General features: G+C 34.8%; 3 protein-coding genes across 10 annotated transcripts in view; 1 reads left to right on the top strand and 2 right to left on the bottom strand.

Annotated features, from left to right (window-relative positions):
- Positions 1-3,466: 3,466 nt before the first annotated feature.
- LOC113066117 (transcription factor AP-2-alpha-like) lies at positions 3,467-12,181 on the bottom strand. Of its 2 annotated transcripts, none has more exons than XM_026237774.1 (7): positions 12,055-12,181; positions 9,639-10,058; positions 8,678-8,729; positions 7,107-7,335; positions 6,814-6,932; positions 5,448-5,589; positions 3,467-4,724 (listed from the first exon to the last, which is right to left on the bottom strand). In XM_026237774.1, the coding sequence occupies exons 1-7, from the start codon at positions 12,103-12,105 to the stop codon at positions 4,436-4,438; spliced, it is 1,302 nt and encodes a 433-aa protein (XP_026093559.1). In that variant the 5' UTR covers positions 12,106-12,181; the 3' UTR covers positions 3,467-4,435. The 2 variants fall into 2 exon arrangements, with proteins under 2 accessions (XP_026093559.1, XP_026093560.1); XM_026237775.1 differs by lacking the exon at positions 12,055-12,181 and adding an exon at positions 10,548-11,018.
- Positions 12,182-20,518: 8,337 nt separating this feature from the next.
- LOC113066116 (transmembrane protein 14C-like) lies at positions 20,519-23,509 on the top strand. 2 transcript variants are annotated; one of them, XM_026237773.1, is made up of 5 exons: positions 20,519-20,652; positions 21,171-21,255; positions 22,412-22,513; positions 22,666-22,753; positions 23,327-23,509. In XM_026237773.1, the coding sequence occupies exons 2-5, from the start codon at positions 21,177-21,179 to the stop codon at positions 23,382-23,384; spliced, it is 327 nt and encodes a 108-aa protein (XP_026093558.1). In that variant the 5' UTR covers positions 20,519-20,652; positions 21,171-21,176; the 3' UTR covers positions 23,385-23,509. The 2 variants fall into 2 exon arrangements, with proteins under 2 accessions (XP_026093558.1, XP_026093557.1); XM_026237772.1 differs by having other exon boundaries at positions 22,613-22,753.
- Positions 23,510-23,728: 219 nt separating this feature from the next.
- Positions 23,729-26,429, bottom strand: part of mak (male germ cell-associated kinase) — a 57,052-nt gene continuing 54,351 nt past the window's right edge. For 5 of the 6 annotated variants that reach the window (XM_026237765.1, XM_026237764.1, XM_026237767.1 and 2 more), the window contains 3 exons: positions 25,389-25,508; positions 24,618-24,713; positions 23,729-24,249 (listed from right to left, as the gene is read on the bottom strand). In XM_026237765.1, coding sequence (XP_026093550.1) covers positions 24,089-24,249; positions 24,618-24,713; positions 25,389-25,508 — 377 coding nt within the window. In that variant the 3' untranslated portion in view covers positions 23,729-24,088. The remainder of the gene's footprint in view (positions 24,250-24,617; positions 24,714-25,388; positions 25,509-26,429) is intronic. The other variant, XM_026237766.1, reaches the window with a different exon arrangement.

Genomic DNA, 26,429 nt, shown 5'->3' with positions numbered 1-26,429 from the left:
GGCTAGCTTCAGAGAATGAGGAGAGAGAGGGAGGCAGAAACTAGAATATCAACTATTTGGAGGAAAAGGGCGAAACATAACACAGTAGTGGACTCTTTATTTTGGGGTGCACACGAATGTGTGAAGAACTCGGATGTATGAGGTCAGGGTATAGTTTTATTAAGATTTTAATGCCAGAAAAACTGAATTAAATAGACACTGAATTGATGAGTTTAGATACACGGTTAGCATAATCAAACATTCAACTTGTTCCGTCGTTATAGCTATCTGTTTTTTTCTCCGTTTGTGCTTTTCATTTTTCCATTCATTTTACTTACTTTCATATTCAATTTTCCAAAGAAAATGTATTTTCTAGTTTCTCTTTTTGTTCTAGTTTTTTTTTTTTTTTTTAGAAAGTCCAGGAATTAAAAGAATCTTGGTATATCAAATAAAAAGAAGCACATAGTCAATTGAGTGAACGCAACCCATATTTTTAAAGATATTTTATATTTCTGTTCTGTAAGTAGTGCTGTACGCCCCTTGGTAAACGTGTAAAGTGTTAACAATCAAGCAACTTAGCTCTGACTGAGTGTGTGTGTGTGTGTGTGTGTGTGTGAGAGAGAGAGAGAGAGAGAGAGAAAGATTCATAAAATAAATTGTATTATTATTATCGTTATTATATTATTATTATTTTATCTTTTGTACGTGTATACTAAGATTTGGCTATATTGTATCATTTACTGTCAACGCAATTCTGAATTGAATTTAATTGAGAAAGAGAGAGAGAGATACTTCATTCTATATCCAAATAAAATCCCTGTACTCATAAAAGAGTCCACTTATTTAGATTAATTTGTTTATTCAAAGGCACTTAATGTTGTCTATTCGATTACCTTATATTTAAGTAATCATGATTCGAGGGAGTTTCTGACCTATTTTGACATTAAGGGGGCCCGCTCTATTTAGTCAGGAGGGTTTGAGTTGAGTGGGTGATGAAGTTACGAGTCCAACACAATTAACTATTTTACGCTCCACTGAAAGCTTCATTGAAAAAGAATCAGTTCATTCTATTGGGGATGTGTGTCATTTGTCCCGAACTATGCGGTTTTTCCTTCCTACAACATTCCTAAGCGTCAGGATTTAGATAAGCAGTAAATGACAATATAGGCTATATAATAATAATAATAATAATAATAATAATAATAATAATAATAATAATAATAATAATAATAAAACTTAGCCTAACCGCAATCAAATAAACATTTTGGAATTAGCGCTATTTGTTTCCATTTGATTCATCATTCATCATACTTCCATAAGAGGTAACAATTTAATTAAATAATTAATAAATGTTTATTAAAACAAAGAAAACATATTACTATAGTTTATTATTCCTTAAAATATGTCAATATATTCAGATATATTACATTTCAACTTTCGCTTTATAAGTTGTTTCCTCTCAACAACAGAGGATATGAGGATATCTGAATAAATGTTTACCGATTGGCTTTCAAATCATGCTCTTAAGAACAATCTAAATTGCTTCCTACCGGTTTTTTTTTTTTTTTAGGAAGATGCAGAGAACCAATCTAGCATTTGCATTGATCAGTACGCAATACTTCTTTACGGGAGCTGTCAAGTGCATAGGTCAAAGGCCAAAATCTTTTCCAGTATCAATACTGCCAAACAAAATGTAAGTTGTGATAACTAAAAAAGCTATCAATAAATATGGCAAATTAAATCTAATCAAGGCTTTTCTGTAAGTTATAAAAAAACAATTACATACATATTTAAAAAGTAGCCCAAGGTGAACTCATGTAGGCTTATGAGATTGCCCGCTATGTGTCAATATATGGAGCTCCTCATATACCATTTAACTCTGATTTTTAGATATTTTAATTTTGCTGCAATTCTGTTAAACAATTTCAACATTGATGTGAATAAAAGTGATATGATGTTTTTATTTTATTTTTTATTTTTTTTATAAAATGGCATAACGCTAATGCTCGTGTGTTATAGCCTACATAAATGCTTTCATGCGTTAAAAAAATCGTTTGGCCTCTAATATGTTTAATCAATGACATTATCGTTAATGACATATGCACGTGAAGGAATTCCTAATTCCGATTAATACGATTTAACATGATTGTGATTTCCCTTAAAATTCATAATTATGCCCGTTTTTTCTGCGCCTGAACAGAAGGAACAGCCGGGTACCCTTTCTGAGAGAGCTATTGTGCCCGAGGTTAGAATCCCACACAGAATCTGAGACGCAGCCTACAAAAACAGTCCTGACAGTCAATGCCACGCTTCACCTGCTGCTGCACTGTTCATTGCAATTATTCCAAGGACATGTAGTTAGGATCCATTCAAGGGTTTTTTTTTTTTTTTTTTGTTGTTGTTTTTTTTTTACAATTGCATCTGAGTCCAACAAACTAAGCACTGAAAGAAGAAGAAGAAAAAAAGATGATGATTATTATATATTTTTTTATTTTTTATTTTTTTTAATACATGGCCAATATTGTGCAGGCATCTCTTTTGCAGCGCCATGACAGACGTCTGCTGGCTGCTGTACCATAATTCAGCAAATCAAGCAAGCTCCAGTGGAGATTGATTTCCAGGCGAATGTTATTAATAAACAATCAAACTCTGTTTGAATCCGAGTTATGTAATGTATAAAATAACCATACGTGTTCCTGCATGACATTATCTGCAGGGGTACCCAATGAATAGACGAAATTGGAAGAGTAATATTACGACATGCATGATGCTTTTCGTTTTAACGCTTAAGTGCCATTCCCACAATTTCGTTCAAACGAACCGTAAACTTATTTCAGCGAACTATGGATCTGCATTTTAATGACGGAAATATTTAGCATATAAATAGTAGTGTTTAGAAGTAATGTGACGTCTACAAATAAAGGCATGAAAATCTATATCTGACTGATTTAAAGAGCGCTCTTGCTCCAGGGATAAAACTACACACATTCACTTCAAACACAAAAGAGAATTAATTGTTTTCTGAGTCATTTGACTTGGCAAAAAGCTCCTTGCCATATTTCAGCGGACCTATACTTCGACCTAAGAGTTTATTATTATTATTATTACACTTGAGAGAAACAATGGTTTCAGTTGCTTATTGCATAGATCAATCGTCAAGGGAGAGTTAAACTCAATTACAGTAACTGCCAACTGCTGAATAAAAAAAGGGGGGGGGGGGGGCGAGCGAGCGAGCGAAAGAGGAATACATCGCAACAAGCAGTGAATAAAAAAGGAACGAATAAAATGTTTATTTTATTTTATTTTATTTTATTTTATTGGCAACAAAGAACTACAATAGGCTACATTAACAGGCATGGGAGCTATTGCCAGTCCAGGTTTATATAATAAATATGAAACCGCCTCCAATTTAGACAGTGGCCACACAAGATATCAGATGGTCCCAAGTGTTGAATTTATTTAAAAAGGGGAAGAAAAAGAAGAAGAATTCGTAACACAATATCCATTTATTGCTCTTGTGGTGCGTTGAGGGAAGAACAAGAGGTGATTAGCACAACACATAAAAAGCTTGTATAAAAACAAGAAGATAGAAACTCAAAAGCATCGCCGGGTCTTTGCAATGACATTTTCGATCTAAAACTGAATGGCATAAGGATAATATAAATAAATTGATGTTTGTTTCTTTTAAATTTGTTCATTTCCTTCAATGTGTCGCCTCGACATGCTACAAAAGGGCTAAATTGAAATATCCCAGAGAAGAATATGCCAAACTTCTGTTTTCTAAGAACCATAAAATCACATGAAGAACTAAGCGAATATTCAAACCCACTAAAACTGGAGGCACCAGATAAATAGTAAAAAAAAGACGTAGTTTGAACAGACGTACCATATTTACAATTCCCATTAAATTACACATAAATAAATATGTACATACATGAACACAGATTCCCTCATATAACCGTGAATCTTGTTGAATTTCAAGTTTCTCACTTGGTCAAGTGAAAAGTCAGTTCTTGAAGTCATGGCATGGAGCTGTAGATTTATTTCAAGTTCATTATTCACAATACTGATAAAAAATAAAATAAAATCATCTTCCTTTTTCAGCTTCTTGTCACATGGATACAATCGTAAATGATTGTAAGATCATTTCGTACAATCGATTACAATCGTACAGAGGGGATGAACCACTGAATTCATACAAAGAGAGTTCATGAAAAGTCCTTCTGTGGCAGATCTATAATCCTTTCATTGGCATACTGCTTTATTTTTAAAGAAATGCCTTGTCCACGAATCCCAAATTGAACTGTATATAGCCTATATATATATCTATATATATATATATATAAATAGTTTCAAAATGTCAAGCTCTGGAGGTGCTGCATTCACTGTTTCATCTTGATCACTAGTGTTTGCTATATATGTATTTTGTCATCAATTGGGATGTGGTAGTCGGACATCACTTTCTGTGCTTTTCGTCTTTGTCACCCCCCTTCGACCCCGTCTCATTGTGGCTGTTAGGATTGTTGTTCAGGTAGATTTTGTCCATGGCTTTAATGCCCTCCGTCAAATAGTTCTGCAGCGCCGTAAGGGCCGCGCACATGGCTGGAGTCCCGAATCCGTGAGAAATAAGACTGAAGTGGGTCAAGCAGCTCTGAATCCCAGGCTCAAGAATTGGCTGTGGACGTGAATTCCCTAGAGGTGAGCGGTCTTGAGAGAGCAGGTCCATGAACTCTTTGCAGATTTGTCTAGAAGGAGACAAAATACAGGCTGTGTGTCAGGATAAAGCTAATTACACTTGAAGGTATTAAGGCAGAATTAAGACTGTGCTTCATTAACACAGTATTAAGACTGCTCCTTATGTCCCTTAATCAATGGCAGTGTCTATCAGAGTTACGAACATCTCAGTTGTATGTCAGTATTACGTCAAATGGAGACGTAGAATTTAGTGTCAGGATAAAGCTAATTACACTTGAAGGTATTAAGGCAGAATTAAGACTGTGCTTCATTAACACAGTATTAAGACTGCTCCTTATGTCCCTTAATCAATGGCAGTGTCTATCAGAGTTACGAACATCTCAGTTGTATGTCAGTATTACGTCAAATGGAGACGTAGAATTTAATAAGAGTGATTATGATAGAATAATATATTTTAATTAAGAGTGGTGCATATGTTTCTAGTTTTTTTTTTTTTTTTCTTCATTCATTCATTCATTCATTCACATTCATTCTTCAGTAAAAATACTTATTCGTTACTGGTTGCGAATAATGCACATATTGTATTTTACGAAGCCACTTATTTCCAAAATACAGACATTGACTACAGCCATATGGCACCTGTGTATCTAGAGGAAAGCAATTTTCAATGTGGTGTTAAATAGCCTATAACACGACAATTATCGAAAAACAAATTATGCTGTCATAAACAATTAAATTAGCGTTGACATCTCAATACAATTTTTAGCACTTACTTCGTTGCCAATAACATGTTTTTTCTTTGGACTTGTTCATTTGGGTCGGAATGCTGTCGGTTCATGTATTCAGCTGCCGCCTTGGCTGGAAACTCAGTCTCGCATACATAACCAAAATCTCTGGCCAGATGCACAGCTTCACCTAGAAGAAAATGAGAGTCAGTATGTGTAGCATGTTACTGCAATATAATGTAGAGTAATCTACAATTTACCATTTTTCATAAGTGTTTTCTAATTAATGCCTCGGCCCTTGAGCAGGACATCAATTCTGACATCGTTCATGCATCAAAATGTGCCTCACCTTACTATAAATGACACATTGTCATTGATTTGTGATCCTTTTATCAATATTAGAAGGATGCTATGTATATAAATCTAAAAAGTAAACCTTCTTATAGGCTACGTTAGCCATGTAAAGTATTTTAGCTACTAGATATGTGTGTTTGCCTTTCTTCTTCTTCCTCTTTCTTCTTCTTCTCCTCCTCCTTTCTTTCTTTCTTTGTTTCTTTCTTTTTTTCTGTCTTTGGTTTTAATTTCCTGAAACAGTTGGATTTTTACTGCGAGCCTTCCTTTCATAAACCCAGAATCCAGAAGAACGTATGCGCCTATCACCATCAAAGCTCAACGCTACTAAACTGCTTTCCATAAAATGGAGTAGGTCATAAACAATAACAGCACTTCAGAAGCCAGTGTCCTCCGACTAAATCAGCGCATGCTTGCTTGTCCACCACCCCGCCCCCTCACCCTTATCTCGCAGGAATCATACATTTCTTCATGCTCATTACCATACAAGACTAAATTTCAATGAAGCGCGATGAATATTACATTCAGTCTTCAGCGGCAATGATTAACAGGAACCAATGAACCGTCTCCAGCTTTCACCTTTAAAATCCATGGCACACCAAATACCACTGCACGAAATAATCACCTTCAACTTTGCAAGTAAAATGGATTTATTCAACAGCAATGGTATCTTCGCTGTGCAAGATAATTAACTAATTTATATTTTATAATAGCCTTTCATCCTGCAGGTCAACTGCCTCAAGCAGGCAAGGATAAAATCCACACATAATAATAATAATAATAATAATAATAATAATAATAATAATAATAATAATAATAATAATAATAATAACTTGTCATACTGATTACGGTTGTGGTGCCATATATCCAGCGATTATACAGTTTGTTTTCAAAATTGTGTCTCTGGAATCCGTTCTCTTTTATTTTATCCTTCAGCTTTGTTGCTTGTAAGACAAACTTTCTCCTTTTCACGGATGAATGTAATCTGATTTAGAATGGCTCTCATGTGACGGCGAATAAACACCAGTTTTATTAAAAAATATATATTTATCAGGAAACTTACCTTCGACCAGTGATGTCAAGAGTGTAACATTAGCAGCTTTGCGCCTTCCTGCTGGTAGATTTAATCCGATTTTATCTAGTTTTTCTCTTAAAGATCTTCCGCCATTCTTAGATTTGGCCCTTTGAAGTAAATTACAAAAATTGTATTAAATGTTATTACACGTGCTGTAATTATGTTATAATTTATTATCTTACTGCTATTTATGATATATGCTATACATTATACATGCTATATATTTACATATCACTTGATAATATATAACTACTTATGCATGCAATAGATGTCCTGCTCACCTTCTCAAGACCCCGCCAAGCAGGGAAGCATTAAGGCACTCAGGCGGAGAAAGCCTTCTCTGCACCTCCGCTACTGTGACTTTGTATTTTGACGTTGAGCTAAGAAGAGACAGACGACCCGGAACCGAACAGAATACTTCGTTTGGGTTTATCACACCTCCAAAAAGCCCATCTTTATTTATTGGTATGGCAGATATATTGCTGTTGTTCTTGGATATTGAAACAGGACCTTAAAAAAGAAAAAAGAAAAAATTATTTGCTATGCAGCAGGCAACTTTTGAGTAAGATTATGCGTGTATATGCACATCATCTCGCAAGCCTATGTGGAATCAATGGTAGATACCACAGCAATAGGTTTTCATTCAGCTCATGAATGTACTGCTGCAATATGCCCCAAGTAATGAAGTGGCCCAGGCATCAGAATATTTCATATTATCGAAATGGTGACTCCACACTAAGCTCGGAGAATATTACAGCTCAACAAGCATGGCATAGCCTCAAATTTTCCACTAAACTGTTCAGTGTATCTGTTATTTGTTGGAATTCATAAAACAGAAACTGATAAACGGAGAGAGAGAGAGAGAGAGAGAGAGGCATAATCCACGGAAATTTTGTAAACATATGTATTTTTACTATTGCATTTTTACAATTATTTAAATTGTAGCCTAATAATAATAATAATAATAATAATAATAATAATAGGCCTAATGCATTTTACTTCAATACTTCCGGAAAATAAAACTGCGCATTATTTCTTATTATTACAAGCTAGTTCTAATCTCTAAACAGTCGGTAATAGCCACACAACCACATGAATTACACCCACAAATCCTAAATACACACACTCAGACTCACACAAGAGCGCTTACAAATAAGTGTTCAGGCCTATCATGCAGCAGCACCCGTTGTTTCTTTATGTGCTAACCGGAAACAAAAGCACAGGCATTAGCCTACTGGATGGATCGCTAGTGACATTAATTGCTCAGGGGAGACTAATAGAGACAAGAAGAGTTAAACGAACTGTATGCGCAACGTGCATTTTTATGGATTTATACATGGTGCATGAAATTTAACGTCAAAGCTGTGAAGAAAATCAAATCTAACCACAGCGCACGTAAATATGAGAAAATAATTCGATCTCAACACACTCATTCTCATGCAGCCTTGACCATCTGCGGTTCGAAACGAAACAAAGAGACACGTAATTGCAAAATAATGACATATACTGAAATGTACACAGTAGGCATATGTTTAATTTACTTCAACAAATGTTTTTCATAGTAAACTAAGTCTCTACGCGCCTTTCTCATATCATCTTTGAATGAAACATTCAGGATATTTTAAATTTAGTCACAGACTAAGCTAAGTCATGTACCGTCAAAACACATATAATACACAAATAGGCTAACATACATATAATATACGAACGTTTGGTTAAAATGATTTGTTGGTGCAGGCTTTCTTAAGGCCTAAAAATTAACCTGATCTGTCTCATAGCAAGCACGGATAGACTTTACGAGCGGAGAGCTGCTAGTGGAAGCACGTACGGTATTTGGGAGGAAATTGCTTACCTTTCTTGATTACAGTTTGGTCTGGGATGTGAATTCCTTGATCTTCAACATGCTGTAAAGATCAAAAAGCATATTAATAATGATCAAAGAGAAAAAAAAATCTTAATTTTTGCAAGCGAAATTAAATGCAATTCAAAGAGAAAATGCACAAAACGTTAAATAGTGGGCTATTTTTATTCATCAATGACCCATATTAATTACGTCTGTACTGTTTAAACTATCTGTTTAAAATAACAAAAGCTTAAATTATATTTTTATATCATAAAATATAATAATAGTAAATATGTTTATTTGAGTTGTATCTACACAGAAAATAAACAAGGGGAACGTATAAAGCATGCAGTTATGGTGGGACAGAGAATTTTGTCCAGACTCGATTCGTCAGATCCCTTCAGCAGGCACAATGCATCGAATCACTGATGAAAAAGGGGTCAGCCAAGATTCACATCCTAAAATGACAGATATTTCGGAGGGGGGTGGTGGGGGGGGGGGGTTCTTTATATTATTGTTTAATTATTATTGTTAGTACTCGTTTGTCGTTTAAAACAGAATTTTACATAAAATAGGCTTCATGGTCCCCCTAAATTGTTTTACTTACAAAACATGCTACGTTTATCATAAGCCATCAAGGCAAAAAATATCGAACATAACTGATATTTACATGCAAATAGGCCTATACGTGTAAATAGTAGGCTATATTTACGCACGGCAATTTAAAAACTTCCACATTTTTACTAACTTTACCAATGTATCAATTCATTCTGTTGTGTATTAATATAATATATTAAATAAAATAATAACTTAAAGAAGAATGATATAATACTTATAGCCTAATTTTTAAATATATGACACGATATTGGACTGTCCGAGATTCTTCCAAGAACAGTGCCAGCAGTAAATCCGAATAATGGCGTTGGAGTATGACGGTTATATGTTATAAGATTTAAGCTTTTCTCTTTACCTGAACATCTTCTAAAGAGTGAGGTATTCCGTGGATAGGGATTGAATCAGTGAGTCCAGTCTCAATGCCGTGACCAGAAGGAAGTAGCACTTCTCTGCGGTACTCTCTGCACAACTGATGCGGTAACCCGCGGTGCTGGTGCAGCAGGCTGTTCTCCTGACTCTGCCGCTGGCCTGGCCAGCCCGGGTGCTGTGTCTGAGGCTGGGCGTGCAGAGAATTGATGGAGTACGGGTCATTAACGTGAGAGTAAGGGTCTTGAGACTGCGGGTAGATGGGCTGGTAGGGTGGCGGAAAGTATGGAGGCTGGAAGTCTGAGTTAGGCGTGTGAGAGAGCGGAGGAGCGCTGGTGTACGGAGACTGGCCCACGCTGCCTAGTTGGGGTAAACGGGTTGTGCCATTGCTGGTCCCGTCATGGCGATCCTTGGGAGAAAGAAAGATACAGTGCTTTTTTAGTCCTGTTATATACATACACAAACACATATTTATACACACACATTATATATATTTCATTTCTTTTTGCATTATTATTATTATTATTTTATTTTATACCGAACATACCTTTGATTTGGTCAAGAACAAAAATATTTAAAAAACGACAACACTACATTGAAATTAGAATAATATCAATAGCCTATAGAATAAGCGAATGTTTTATACTATATTTAAATGTACATCGATTGTTTGGTATTCATTCAGCAATTAAAGATCCTACCAAGAGTCAGATAAAAATAATCAGAGCTCACATTAAGTAAGAAGTCTTTGTAGTAGCATTTGATGCTAACCGCTTGCATGATTGAACAAACAAAACGACTAGATAAAAAAAAAAATAATGATACTAAATAAAAAACAAACAATCGGAGAGTAAATGTGGAGCGCAGTCTTCAAATTTTACTCCCGACAGTCACTCACCATCGCGGAAAAACTGTGCACTAACATCAGAGAGGATTTCCGAGGACTTCAAAAGACAAGAATTTCAGAGGGACAAGACGAAAATGAACGTGCAAATTAAATAAAGCCAATGATAAATTGAAGGGCGAGGTGGCGGTGGCCCAGCGTTCAAATAAATTATTAATCCATCAGAATCTGGGTAAATTCCCACTGTTCTTCATCTGCTCTTTAGATGCAAAGATTTTCTCAAAAGTTTCTTAGATCCCCATGGCGTCTCCAGGCTCTGTCAGTGAAATGTTCCCTCGCTTGAGCTCATGTTAGCACAGATCTTCCTCTTCCTCTGCACTCTTAAAAGTTTAGATATTCATGACTTAATATTACACGAATACTTAATAAGAGAAGAATGGTCGTAAATCGAGCGTGAAGGGAGGAAGCAACTCAAGGCAGACTGCACTAAATGACGTCCATTGAATGGGGAATCAGTATATCTAATCAGAGATGAGGAGAGAGTGAGTGGGTGAGAGAGGGAGAGAGAGACAAAAGAGGGACATTCTTCTGCGTCTGACGAATCAGAGAGGGGTGTACATTTTAAAAAAGGTTCGAGGGCAAGCAAAAGTGAAAGAAAACAGAACGAGGGGGGAGAACACAAGGAAGGAAACAATGTGCACCTTTGATTCTGGTGAAAATCCAGCAAACGCTGAGGGCATCTGGGCTGGCACATCTTTACTGTTCACTGGATGCCCGTCTACCTCATTGTTTTTCACATTAGTCTTCGTCTGTTCCTGCTTCATGGCCCACTAACCATCCCTCACCACGAATTTAACCGCGGTCAAGACACAGCAACACACGCCGATGCAACTTAACTCACCATCAGAACAAATATTCAACCAACTTTACGTGTGTATACTCATCCTACACACTTCCCTCTAAGCTTTCATATCATGCGCGATTATTATGGAACGGAAAGTAATTACGTATTACAATTAATGCAAGTTTGTGCGTAGAGAATAATGAACTGGCGTATGATTCTCCGGAAACGAGCGAAAACACGTTTTACTGGCTTCACCACTATTTAAATATATTACTGCATTCACCAAACAAATCATGTCAAATATGAGGGGAGAGACAAGTAGCTAAGAACTTAAAAAATAATTTGACAAATAGGCCTACGTTTATTTTAAAAACAAATTATCCACTCTAATTAATGTGTTTGATTATTACCTTTATTACATTTCGATACCAACTGTTCAAGCTTATTTTTTTGTTGTTTTTTTTCGTAGGCCTACATAAATTCTACAGGCATTTAATACGTGATACGTGTTTTTATTATTAATGTGTTGAAAATTACATGTTTTCTGGATCATGCAGTATTGTAGTATGTTATTTATCACTTGTTCCTGTGTTAAATGAAATGGTAGGCTACACACAGCAAGAAAAAAATAAATACAAATAAAAGCTTAAATGCCGTTCAGAATTATGGTAAATATCATGCAATAATTTGTATTAAAAGCCTGGTTAACCCGCTTACCTCGCAGTCTTCATATTTAATATTATCAGTTAATTTCCAAAGCATTTTCATTGGTTGTGGATAGAGTGATGTTTGCCTTCGCTTGAGTTTGACACAGTGCACAAAGCTCGAGCTGCGCGCGCTCAGATCTCCCTCTAATGGTGGGAGAGAAAGACTCGAGCTCTACTGTAAAAACCTCATTAGCATATCAAGAGACCAAAGCCAATGAATATACACAGGTAGAAACTGTAACAGGAATTCCTTTGCTGAGTTTCATTTTTATTTCAAAAGGGAACTGTAAATACAGGGGTTAATATCAGAGGTGAAGAAGGACTTCACCTTTTCATTTGAATTATTCATCCAATTGTTCCATTCAGAGCGGAATTAATAGGCCAAGAATAGTATGAACAATTAAAAATATTTCTCTTTTTTATATTTCTTTATATATATAAACCACATTGATTCCAGTCTTACAGCTTTAAACTGTTGTTTTAGTCCTATAGTGAGACTGGGCCTGTGAAATACTCTCAATAGTGTTATGCAAAAAAAGTCGATTCTTCAGTAGGTATACATCTATTTAGTGTCTGTATCGGCACAATTTGATAAATGTAAATAATTAACACAACAACATGGCTTGTTAAATGTGAATGAGGGCAGGAGACAGGTCGCCGAGTCTACAGTAAGGCGTTGTCTCTCCCTTATCTTCATTACCATTTTTGGTGGGGTGAGTCCAGTTGTCATTAATGAGAAGCCTAAAGAAACTAAGACACAATGACGATTAAGACAGGCAGTGAAACGCGCAATAGAAATGGATGGGTGTGCTGCATTGTTGTTCGCTGCTTATTGATTGGGGGTCCGCATCATTGAAATCGCACGAAAGAAAGGCAGAACTAGTCTTCATTCTTAGCACTATTTGTCAATTTTCCATGTGGGAAAATTGTCCATTCACAATAGTCGTATCTAAATGAACACTGTCTGTCAGTTTAGGCTACGGTTTTGTATTCGAAAAAAATAAATAATTGATGATTTTCATATTTTCTTTTTTGTTCAGTTTATTGTTTTATAATGCCATAATGGGCCAAATCGAATTGACAAAAATTACACATTGTGTCTTATTGTTGCATTATTGCAAAGTATATAGAGAAAATAATAAATAAAGTATTTCCCGTTTATGTTACTATAGGACAAAGTGTTATGTAGGCATGTACAAAATAGCCAAATTGGAAAAATGTCGGAAATGAATGTAAAAAAATAAAAAAACATAAAAGATAAATAAATTCCACCAGTGAGCAAAATTAAATAAACTGTCTGCGTATCCAATATCTAACAATATATTTGTACTTTCTCACCAGCCACCCAGAGAGTGCTTTATTTAAAATAAAATTGATCATGAGATTTATTGTTATTATTATTATTATTATTGTTGTTGTATTTCACCGCGGTCTCGCCTTTGCATAGCCTACTCTTACCGTCTCAAACTCAAAACTACCTTCGTGAACTACAGGTTTTGTGTGAAGCATTTTATTTGCATTGGTTAACGACTAATACTGTCCGGAAAAAAGTTCTCAACAGCAACCGAGTATAAGATTACTCACTAAAATACAAAAGTAAAAACGTGCACATTCATCACCCTAATTTGCCTTATAAAGAACTTACCTGCCAGTCTCCCATTTTGCCCATTAATGTCATTCTTGTGTCTTCTTTCTGAATGTGGTAAAAAAAAAAAAAAAAAAAAAAAAAAAAAAAATTCCATTTACCTGAACAAAATCTACTCACCTGCCAAAAAAAGAGCCTCACTGGGCATGCGCTCTACTATATTGGCACGAGTAAGGAAACAATAAAAGATAAAAGCAGTCCTGAGATTCCTGCTGCACATTAGCATGAGAAGAAAGCAGCTTTTTTTTTTAACCTCCTGTTTTAAGTGTCAACATGTTAAAACTGAATATTATGCAGTCAACATGCACAAAAAGTACAACAAGTGTGTTTGCACCTTGTGTTTTTGGATGATAGACCTACTGCACAGTTACATTCGTTGTCCTTAAAATAAAAGGTGTTTTATCATTTTAAACTTATAAAAGGTAGCACTGTAGTAATATATTTTTACTGTAGATTTTATTTTACTCATTCAAGACATCGGTTAGTTCTTGATTAATATCAGTGTTGACAAGACTACTGACTAATTTAATAATTGTATTATTATTATTTTTTTACACCAAGCATTACATGTGAGTGACAATTTCTAGGTTAGAAAATAGTGTTATGTATAGTCACTTCTTCTGAATCACCTGAAGTTCTCCGGCGCCCTCTTTTGGAAAACAGTAGATAGGCCACCCACTTGTAGGCTAGTAAGTCAGCAGGAGTCAGACCTTAGTATGCAACGTTTCAACCTGTCGCTTTAATATTTTAATAAAAGGCCAGTTATCGGCATTTTTCTCTTATGTTTACAAGGGAGCCTCAAAATAGCTCTAATTTGATATAAATTAATTATTATGAACCCACTTTTAACTGGGATTTAAAGGTATTGGAAACACAATTCAATAAAACATTAAACTTCATATTTACAGTATGTTTCTCGTTTGGTCATCTGGCGCCATCTAATGGTATTTTTTTAAACTGCAACTGCATTACGATTTACTTTATTAATGTGGATTGCAGTTGTAGTACTGTATGAGGAAGGACCTTAGCCCTTTTATGTTTGTTATGGTGATTGACAGGCTAACTATGATGTTCGTGGATGATATTGTGATTTGAAGTGAGAGTAGAGAACAAGAGGTGAAGGTACAAGACAGAGGACAAATGGAAGAGATGGCAGCATAGTGGCAAAGTTACAAGGAGCTGAAGTGGTGAAGGTGAATAAATTTAAATACTTGGGATCAGATCTCTAATTTAAATACTTGGGATCAGATCTCTAAAAGTAATGGAGAGTGCGGTAGAGAAGTAAACAAGAAGGGTTAAGTTAAGTGTAAGTGAAGGGGAAAATTTGCAAGATGGTACTGAAACCAGTTGTTGTGTGTTTGGAGATGGTGGATGTAGCACAGATAAAGATGCTGCAATTTTCTTTGGGGGAGACAAGAATGGACAGGATCAGAAATGAACATATTAAAGGGACAGTGAAGGTAGGACAGTTTGTAGACAAAGTTATAGAGAAAAGATTAAGATGTTTTGGGCATGTGCATAGTATGATATATGATACATAGATGCAGGGTATTTTGGAAGAAGAGTGTTGAAGATGGAGCCACCGGGCAGGAGGAGAAGAGGAAGACCAAAGAGGAGATTTTTGGATGTGGTGATGGAGGACATTGGGGTGGTTGGTGTGACTGAGGAAGACAGAGAAAAATTAAGACAGATGATCCGTTGTAAGATGACCTCTTATCAGGAGAGGCTGAAAGAAGAAGAATTTGGATTAAAAAAGACAAAACAAGAATAGGTCATGTTTATTTACTTTTATTTTTAAAGTACCTTGTTGGATACTTGTTTAAAACTATATATATATATATATATATATATATATATATATATATATATATATATATATATATATATAATGAATATGATTTGAAATATTAATTTAGATTTGTTTGTATAAAAACCTAATATAATATTAAAATATAAATATCATGTATTTTATATTCAATAAAATGATTGAATATTTACACATTTCTGAACAATAACATTTTCTTTTCTTTTTTTTTTTTTTCTTATTAGCTAGTAAAACTACACTCTAAAAACTGATGGGTTGAAAACAACCCAATTTGGGTTATTTTGGGAACCCAGCGCTGGGTCAAAAAGGGACGAACCCATTTATATTGGGTATAATATGTCACAGTTTGCCTAATTTTGCTATACTCACATAAATGTATTCTAGTGTCCTGTACCTACTAGTAAAATTACACCTGGTGTCTGGATAGTTTTTGGTCTGACTGTGCATTATTCATGTTAAAACTACATTCAGTCAAGAGCAGTGAGTGTTTTTTCTTTCATTTTCTTGGATTAACATGACAGCAGCTATAGCTAAATTAGACATAACTGTGCATTAATTCATGTTAAAACTACATTCAGTCAAGAGCAGTGAGTGTTTTTTCTTTCATTTTCTTGGATTAACATGACAGTAGCTATAGCTAAATTAGACATAACTGTGCAATAATTAATGTTAAAACTACATTCAGTCAAGAGCAGTGAGTGTTTTTTCTTTCATTTTCTTGGATTAACATGACAGCAGCTATAGCTAAATTAGACATAACTGTGCAATAATTCATGTTAAAACTACATTCAGTCAAGAGCAGTGAGTGTTTTTTCTTTCATTTTCTTGGATTAACAATGCAGCAGCTGTAACTAAATTAGGCACGGTCACTTTAAGAGACAATGAACGCATCCAAAATATATATTTTTTTCCTCAACTGTTTACTTTCACTTTTTTTACTTGAATTTTTTTTTCGAGCATACTTTCCAAGGCGGGTATTTTGACATATTTTGTATGTATGTCGGCACAAAAGCAAAAAGAAGCAAATTTGGTGTGCAAGCGTTTTGAGAGACGCCTCTCTCTGCGTGAGCCCTGAACACCAAAACACCGCGTTACAGAACTTTTTGTTTGTTCAAATTGCGATTTGTATTTGTCCGTTCAGGTGCAGGAGGGACTTCGAGGAGAACTCAGAAGAGAGCTCGGTTCAATTCTTACGCCGTGATACGCAGCTCTCTCTCTTGCGCACAGAACACATAATGCGAGTAACCAGCTACTGTTAAGCTTTTCCGCGTCTTGTGTTTGGATACTTTAATGTTCATGTAATGCTTGAGGAGGCAGCGTTTGTGAGCTCAGCATCACTTTGCCGCTGTTACTGGAGAAACCTTTACCTCTTCCGCTCTTAGCACCTCCTGCTGGCAGAAAATGAACTTGCGGAGTGCTGCCATGAATTGAATGTAAAGCTGTGGGAAAATGAATCCAAATTGAGCTAGGCATTAAACCTACAAATCTTGTTCATTTTAAAAATCACTTTTACACACAAATAACAACTATCAAAAGGTAAATATTTATTAAAAACGAGAAAAGTCAAAAAGTAACATGCATGTAAGAAGAAATGCAGAAAAGTATGGCATTAATAGCTACAGATTTCATAAATAAAGCATTGAACATTTGTTGAATATAACTTTTAAAATCAAATTGGACTTTGTTCAATTTTATATATTGTATAAAAATATACGAAAACACTATTATACAATACATGTACAATTAGTTAAGTTCTTTACCAAATATTCTGGCATGACAGTACACAAATAAACCACAACATTAACATTGATATTATAACATTTAACAGACATTTGAGTGTGAAAGAATGTGAGCATGTGTATAAATGACAGCGTGTAAACTCTTCTACTAAACAACACAGAACACGCATTTAACATTGTTTTTACAAATTATACACTTACAATTGGTTTTATAGTCCATGAATACAGATCATGCATCACTGTCAACTTTCATGATCTCTTTAGCATAACTGATGTAGCCATGAAGAAGCCCCATCAGCACATGTGATATCATCTACATCATTCAGGGCAGCATCCTCCTTTAAAACCACTGCTGCATCAGTTTAGGGGAAAGGACGTATTTTCTTTGAACAGCATTCATCCCAGTCACCACCTGTTCTTCATCAGTGGCCTAAAAAGAGAAAAACATTTGAAAAACTTGGCAGCACTAGTGTGAGGGCAGGTGAAATTGTTTGAATAAATGTATAGCTTTCAGAAAGCTACTTTACTGAAACATTAAAACAGTCATGACATTCACATACCTCACAAATGTTCATGTACGTGGAGGGCTGCACTTCTAAGGATTAGTTTCTAAGTTCTAAGGAAAAAAAATGGTCATAATTTACTCTCTCCATGTTGTTCAAGACTCAACACAAATACAAACACAAATAAATATTTAATATTCTCTTAATTTTTGTCCTCCATTGCTAGTTTGGGAGACCAATATTTTATTTTGAAAACCAATATTTTATTTTGCTATCATATAATTTCAGATTTATTCATATATAAATATCAGAATGAATTACTTCTACAATAACTCTGTATTTATGAGGCTTGAAAATACTGATTATCTAGACTATAAATGGATTAACAAAATTATGAGAAAATGAAAAAATGTATTATTTTTTGTTGTAAGTCTTAATAAGTCTCATAGGTTTGAAATGACATGAGGGCAAATAAATAATTTTTTGTGTGAACTTTTCCTTTAAGAGGGAAGACCAAGAATGATGACTCTCCAAATCAGACAACTCCAAAGTTGGTTTGAGTTCTGCAATGAAAAACACAGACATCAATGGTTTTAATGAAATGAGCACGTAATCACACTGTTGTTGCATCAAAGTGTGAAGTAAATAGGCAGGAGACAAAATAAATTGATTTGATTTTTCTAATGATAACTTACATCTCAAAAGAGGGATGCTCTCCTATGTCTCTGACTTTCAACATCTACAAAAAAAAAAAAAAAAAAAAAAAAAAACAACCTTATTTTACTCTTAGCAAAAAAAAAAGAAAAAAAAAAGAACTGATAACATGATATTATGAAGTTTACTTGCCTTAAACTATCTTTCCCTCTCTTCCAAAGAAGCTGAGAAAATCGCCTCCTCACACATGCAGACTTCTGTGTCCTTAACTCCAAAGTAAGTTTGAGTTCTGCAAAGAAAAAAGGGACATCAATAGTTAAAATATGAACATGTAATCATACTGTTGTTGCATCAAAATGTGAAGTAAACAGTCAGGGAACAATAGAAACATTAATTTTCTAAAAGATAACTCACATTAGTCTAAAAAATATTAAGTTATGTTGTCTCTGGATTTCAATATCTACAAAATACTTGCCTTAAACCTGTCTGTCCCTCTCTTTGGACTTGTTTTTCTGTAAAGTCGCTTACAAATATTGGTAGTCGTGGGTAGCGTTTTTTTGGGCTTGTTTCTAAAGTGTAGTTGCTTATTTGGGCTTATTCCCAGCTCCATAATAATTTATCAAGCAGATATTTTCTATATGTTATTTAAACGTAGGAGTTTTTCTCCACCCACATCCTGCTTCTAACTGGCTCTGATCCAGACAAGTAGAGAGAAAACATCCCTGGGGGGTGCCAGTACTGATAGTGAGGGTTCTGGATGTTAGTTTCCCCAACCTCACTAGCTGTTGCCTGTCTGTCAGGAAGTTGGTGATCCACTGACAGAAGGTGGGCACAGAGACCTGGGTCAGTTTGTCTGAGAGAAGATCGGGCATGATGGTATTGAAGGCCCAACTGAAGTCCAAAAATAAAATCCTTGTGATCCAGTGATTTAGTTTTTTTGGGTGGTGGACCAGGATGATGGCCATAAAAGATCTAACCTCAAATAAATGTTTTATATGTATTATAATTGATTATTTATATTTAACAACATAACTTTTTATATAAAGCATTATGCATTCATTATAATGCCTTAAGAATACCCTTATAAAGTGTTATAAAAATTGGCTCATAGAAGGTGTTATCCATTATTCATTTAAATTAAATGTATTAATTTAACAAACACTTTTATTCAAAGAGAAGAAGAGGAATACAACAAGCAATTCATCATAAAGAGGCAAATAAACACAGGAACTGCTCGTAATGCAATAACATGGGCCCCTTCGGGACTGGCATGCTGCTGCATTCTGAATCATTTGATGAAGTTTGATTGCACATGATAGAAGTCCAGCCAGAAGAGCATTGCAATATAGTCTAGCCTAGAAATGATAATGTCCAAGAAGTTGTGCAGTATGTTCAAGTAAAATCTGAGCCAGGAGACTTTTCTGAAGGGCATTTGAATGTCTGTGTGGGTTTCCTCCATGTACTCTAGTCCCCCCACAATCCAGACATGCATTATAGGTTGAATTGGAGACACTAAATTGTCAGCAGGTGTAAATGTGTGTAAGTCTGTGTGTGAGCTCTGTGAATGACTGGCCATCTGTCTAGTGTGTTTTTCCCTCTTGCGCCAGGGGAAGTCACTGGGATAGCCTTCAGCATCCCCATGATGCTGCAGACTGCAGAGGATAAGGAGTTTGTAGAATGGATGGATAGTTAACAAATAGGCCTAAACTGAGTTAACTTTTTAAGTTTTTGAATGGCAAATCTATGTTAAAAACGACTTCAAATCTAGACAAAGTGTCTTGAAGTTAAACTATTTGCAATGCAAAACAAAATAATTAACAGCAGGGTCACACACACACACACACGCACACACACACACGCACACACACACACACACACACATATATAATATATATATATATATATTTTTTTTTTTCAAAAAGCAATTAAATAAAAAGTTAAATTCTTCCAAAAATCGGTTTGCACTTATAAAAATGTATTTAAAAAATGTATTCTTACAGAAAAAGAAACATCCTCAAATCCTCAAAACTGCCATAAGTTTTTGTAATATATATATTACAAAAGTCATTCAGAAGAGTTAAAGTAAACTTCATTTCCCATAAGTCAACTAGAAACATTTCGAAACGATTAGGCTACGTCAGGTGCGTAAGCTAGCGTTCATTTCACGATTAAGCAGTACACAAGTCGACCGTTTTTGGATCACGAGAACTTCGTCTCAGCGAAAACAGATTCTCAGGCAGCGGTATTATTTAATATTTTTATTGCAACAATGTGATGAATGTAGAATATACTTTTGAGAGTAACACCAGTCTATGTTTTTTTATACAGCAGAAATGCAATTTATGACCCGAGTTATGCAAAGATCTGATAACAGCTAGAGTTTCAACAGCGCATTTTGTGTGTGTTTGAAAATATGGTTTATGGAGACACAATGTCTATTGCAAAATGTGTTTAATGGCATTGGTATAACAACGTAAACATTGTTTATGAGGAGGACACACAAACAAACATGCTAAACGGTGTTTGCCAGTAGGTTTGTGTAAGGTTACTTATGTTTGTATGTCATCCTCATAAACAATATCCTAATATTATGCTGTCACACAGTTCGTACGAAATAAAAACCATCGCACCTCTGGAGAGTCCCCGTATACCAGAAACATTATGTGTATGTTTGTGTAAGTTTCATTCAGACTGTCTGTTCCTGTCTGCAAACTTTGAAGCTGTGAATGTTTGACATTTTTATGTAACTTGTGTGTTGAGGTGTTGATGATGGCAGTGGACTGGGCTGGATATGGATACGCAGCACTAGTAGCATCTGGAGGAGTCATAGGATATGTCAAAGCAGGTAATAACAAAGCTCAAGAGATTATAATTTATAGAGTTTACATTATTAAGAGCCCAGGCTTGTTTGCTGGCCATTGCTTGTCAAACTGGGAAATTAGATAAAACATTTATCAGCTAAACCAGTTGGATCTCATCCCACAGTTGACTGGGAGAGGGTGTGGTCTAACCTCAGTTTAACCTAAAAAAATTCGGTTCATCGTTTTATACGTGTCTATGTTGTTCACAGAGCATATGCAACTCCTCACAAAAGATTCAAAATTAAACTACAACCAAATTACAATTGCCATATCTGTAATACTGCATCATCAGATACTTTTCTTCATACGTTTTGGGAGTGTCCTGTTGTCAATAATCTGTGGACACATGTAAACTTTGTTTTATCCTCTTTACTACAAACTGATTACATGGCTAAGCCTAGTTTATGTCTTCTTGATGATTCTGGCTTCTGTATAAGCTCAATACAAAAAAAAAAAAAAAAAAAAAAAAAAAGAATGCTGCTTGCTGGTTTTACAGCAGTAAAAAAAAAGATAATACAGAACTGGTTTACACCACACATGTGTGGGAAAACGTATTGGATCCATAGTCTTCTCAAAATAGTTGCCTGTGAATGTACAAAAGCACAAATTAATAAGGCCAAACCTAGTACAATGGATGTTTGGCAGTGTTTTTTTACATTAAAATACAGGATTATATAAAAGTATATATATATATATATATATATTCTCCCACTGGAATATGTAAATTGATTACGTCTGTTTTTGCATTTTATTCTGAATGTTTGTAATGAGGTTATTTGTTATATGTAAAACATAAGTTTAAGATTACATCCTACACATGCACCACCTTTATCCCATTTTTAACAAAAACAGTTTTGCAATCATTTATTTTCACACAGATTTTGTTGTTTCCTCTATATTCAGTGAAAATGTCACAATTTGGAACCAAAAACCTGTGCATGATCTTTAAAGGTCTTCAGTTCTGTTGTACAATTGCTATTTTTTGTTTTACAAGTTTTAAGTGGATAATTACAAACATCTAAATGTTTTAAACACTCTTTATTTTGCACTCTGAATTCCTTTTGACACTTTATACAATTTATATCATTCATCAACACAGTGTTTTTGTATATTTTATGTTTTATTTATTTTGTCTTGCAGGCAGTGTTCCGTCCCTAGCAGCTGGGCTGCTCTTTGGTGGTTTGGCTGGTTTTGGTGCTTACCAGACATCACAAGATCCCAAAAATATTTGGGTTTCTTTAGGTGTGCATTTATTTTATTTTTTTCATGCATTGTGCAATTATTATATTTGTTGCAGTTGAAAAGTGATCAGCAGTATTAATGTTTGTTTTATAAAATTAGGTGACAGTGATTTTGAATTACACTACGTGTCATCAATATTTTTCCTCTCTCAGCTGCATCTGGGACACTTGCTGCTATCATGGGAAAAAGATTCTATAACTCGCACAAAATCATTCCAGCTGGTCTTATCGCTGGAGCGAGGTACCTACCACACACCACACATCACACTTCATTTGTCTAATACAGGGTTTCCCTTTTTCTTGCACGATAGAGCTCTCGACTGTTAGTAAAATATTTTCACTTATTAACAACTAATAAAAAAGATAAACAGGTCACATACCCATGCAGACTGCAGCAAAAAAAGAGATTAAAGTGAAGAGAAACAGAAATATTAAAATTCTGTTCCTGGACTTCTGACCACTTTATACTAAATCTCACTTAGCCTCTCACACTCCAAAAATTTTAGCATGTCATTTATAACACAAAAAGTACCATAAATATTACCAACTTTGACTTGCTTGCTTCCATGAAACAAAAGGGTTAGAACTTTAAATTAACTTTGATGCAGCTTTTCTATAATACCATGACTGTCAAGCTCCAAAAAATACCATAAGTAGTATTATAAAAGTTGCCTGTGTGCCTTGTCAATACATATTTTGTCTTCTTAAGTCATTCAACAGCTTTGAGTAAGGAACGGACCAAAATTTGTCATTTCTGATGACTATTAAGAAGTTTTATTTTTGCCTGACCTATTCCTTTAATTTTTTCTTGCAGTGTCCTGATGCTGGCAAAACTCGGAGCCAGAATGCTACAGAAACCTCAGCAATCGTAATACCCAAACAGAAATCATGGTCTGCTTTCATTCAAACATAATTTTCTTTGAACAACATGTCATTATAGTTCATTGTCATATTGTTGTCAGGTGAATATCTGAATTAAAGACTTCTGTTGAAAACATGCCCATTTTATGCATATAATACACTAACAAAACATTATTTATTCATTTGAGTTCAGCCCGACCCAATCACTGTTATCTCCATTATATGTGTTCATGTGTTAATTCTGAGTAATGTTTACAGAAAAAAAAAAAAAAAAAAACAAACGGAAAAAGGGCTACTCCACACACTAGGAAATATAAATAACACTGCCTTGCAGTATGAATTATAGTAACACATAAAAAAGAAAACAAGAATATATTTAAAAACTGCATACTATAAAAAATGTCAATAGGGTTACAAAAAAATACATACAATATATGGAATATAGATCTAACCATTTCATTGAAAATAGAGATTACAGGCATTGGATGCATAAACTAAACAAGACAGATTTAAAGATCGACAAATTGTTAGGTTTGTAAAAGTCCATTGTACAGATTCTTGTTTTTAATTGAACAATTAAGGAGCCGTGGGCTTAAGTGTTGTGGATCTATCCTATATACTCCTCTTAGAAACAAAATAAGTGTTTATACAATATTCACGAGTGTTGAAACAGGCCTTAGACCTCACGGCAGCCGTAGCTCGCATGATATATATATTAGCGATGGCTTCCATATTTTGCAGCCCAGTCGACCCGCCCATGCACTGGCTGAACTGGTGGAGCACGAGTAATGAGATTGGTAGAGTTTTTGCCCAGAGCCGAGTAACTTGTTCCTTTATTATGGGTTTGATCAGCTCTCCTCTTCCATCCTTCATAATCTGAGAAGCAAGAAAGAGCATTTCACACTTGTGCAAAATCAGCAAAGCCAGAGTTAAGGGCTCCTTCTGACAGGATCATGGTAATGAAGAGGCCAAAAATTTACATTTGCCAACGGGAAGAACTGTGACAACAGCCATTATACACTGACTGACTCATATATGATGCTGCAAATGACAGTCATTTCAATGTATGTATTCAATGAAGTCTATAATAGCATTAAGTATCAGTTATGGTATCAGTTATATAAATTCACTGTACAAACAATAACAAAATAAAAGTAAAAATGAACCTGGAAGGTGTAACAACGTTAATTTTGGACCCTGGAAAGAAGTGCTGACCAAAAACTTAAACTGTTCAGAGATTTTACCTTCAGAGATCTCACTGACTGAAACTGTAGAGGAAGGTTTGGACTTTGAAGGTTTAGCTTTGCCAGTTTTTGAGTCAGCAGTGGCAGAGAGATCAACTAAGAGCAGATATAAAGATGAGAGAGAGACACAGACAGACAGAGACGGAGTGAATGAATGAATGAATGTAGAAAGAAACAGCAGATTTTAGAGGTCTAGCAACAGATGTGTAGAACACTTTTTTTTTTTTTATAACTAAGAACAAGAACAAACAAACAAACAAAAGCTTATATGGGGAGTAAAAATTTTGGGTCTCGTAAGAATAATATTTAGTATAAAGGTGTGTAGGTTTTGTGGCATAATGTCACCAAATGGATTTCAAATCCCAAACACAGCACTATTTGAGGCAATGTTGCTATGTCAGACTTGTCACATTTTTAAAATGTAGAATTGGGGGAGGGAGGCTGTTTTCATCTTAAATAATAATGTGCCTCCTCCTACCATTGTTTTGGGAATTTTCTGGTTGGTCGGGCTGCTCAATCAAACAGAGCAACGTTTTGATAATGCCTTTGTGTTTCCATTTGTCAGGGAAACAAACATACATATTATAATAAACAAAGAATATATTTTAACTTTACAAAAATTACACACTTCACCTTTAAATTTAATATCAGTATTGCAAAGCCAACATACATGCAGCATAAAAAATATGAATCTATAATGCTGTTCTAAAAAAAAACAAAGAAAGGCAAAAGTTAATTATTTGAGGATGAATTCTAAAACCAAACTCTTACGTGCATGCTGGTGTCCAAGAGGGGCGAGCTGAATCCTTTGTCCTACAGTTCCAACTTCCTTCTTCTGGAAAGAAGGTATATATCCTCCAGAAAGATTGTATGTGGTTGTAACAATATTTCCTGTGAGGAGAGGCCACAACTTAAGAGTCAAGAAAGAGAACATAACCAGCTAAAGAAACAAATCAAACAAGTTTTTTTATTATCTACATTTTTGCTAAATATACCCACTCAATTCTTCTAAAAAAAAAATGAATTTTTATAGTTTATTTAATGTTTATAGACATAGAAACTCAGTACTATGTGTAATGCATAAAACAGACATGTATCATTTGTTGTTTTTAACTACCCTACACAGTAAACACTGCTTTTTCTAAATTCCATTTTAATTCTACTTTATTAATTTCAATTTTGAATTGCAATGCTGCATCCTGTTTGCCGTCAGTTCAAATTCAGTAAATGGATGAGTTTAATGCAATGTGGCTTTTTTAGTTACCCTAGAATGCATAAAGGAGAACAAATTGACTAAAAATAATAACATTTCTTAATTCGGCATGTACAAAAAATAAATAAAACAAAATAAATAAATAAAAATGTTATGACCCTCATCAATATAATTTTATTAATAAAAAAACAACAATTTAATAAAATAAAGTACAATGTGGTTAAAGGGTTAGTTCACCCAAAAATGAAAATTAGCCTGTGTTTTAATTGCCCTAAAAGCATCCTAGTTGACTTTCTTCTTTCAGACGAATCCACAAAATGGCACCGGTGAGCTTGCATACTTACTTCCGGTCTTGTGACGCTCGCAATTACTGTAAGGGAAACTTGGATACGAAACTTGGCTAGATGTATATAATTAATGATTTTCAAATTTAACAGCGGATAGTGGTATATCAAAGACATGGGGAAACATCATCCCTACATTTTTGCGTACCTCTGTTACGCCCCGTCTAGGGCAAAGGACATAACATGAAAAAAAATAAGGAAATGCAACGGTTTCTTTTTATGTGGAAATAAATGGAACAATATTTATTGAATTTT

Source organism: Carassius auratus, chromosome 49 (genome assembly GCF_003368295.1).
Source record: "Carassius auratus strain Wakin chromosome 49, ASM336829v1, whole genome shotgun sequence".
NCBI classification, from domain to species: Eukaryota; Metazoa; Chordata; class Actinopteri; order Cypriniformes; family Cyprinidae; genus Carassius; species Carassius auratus.
This window is presented reverse-complemented; position numbering and strand designations above follow the sequence as displayed.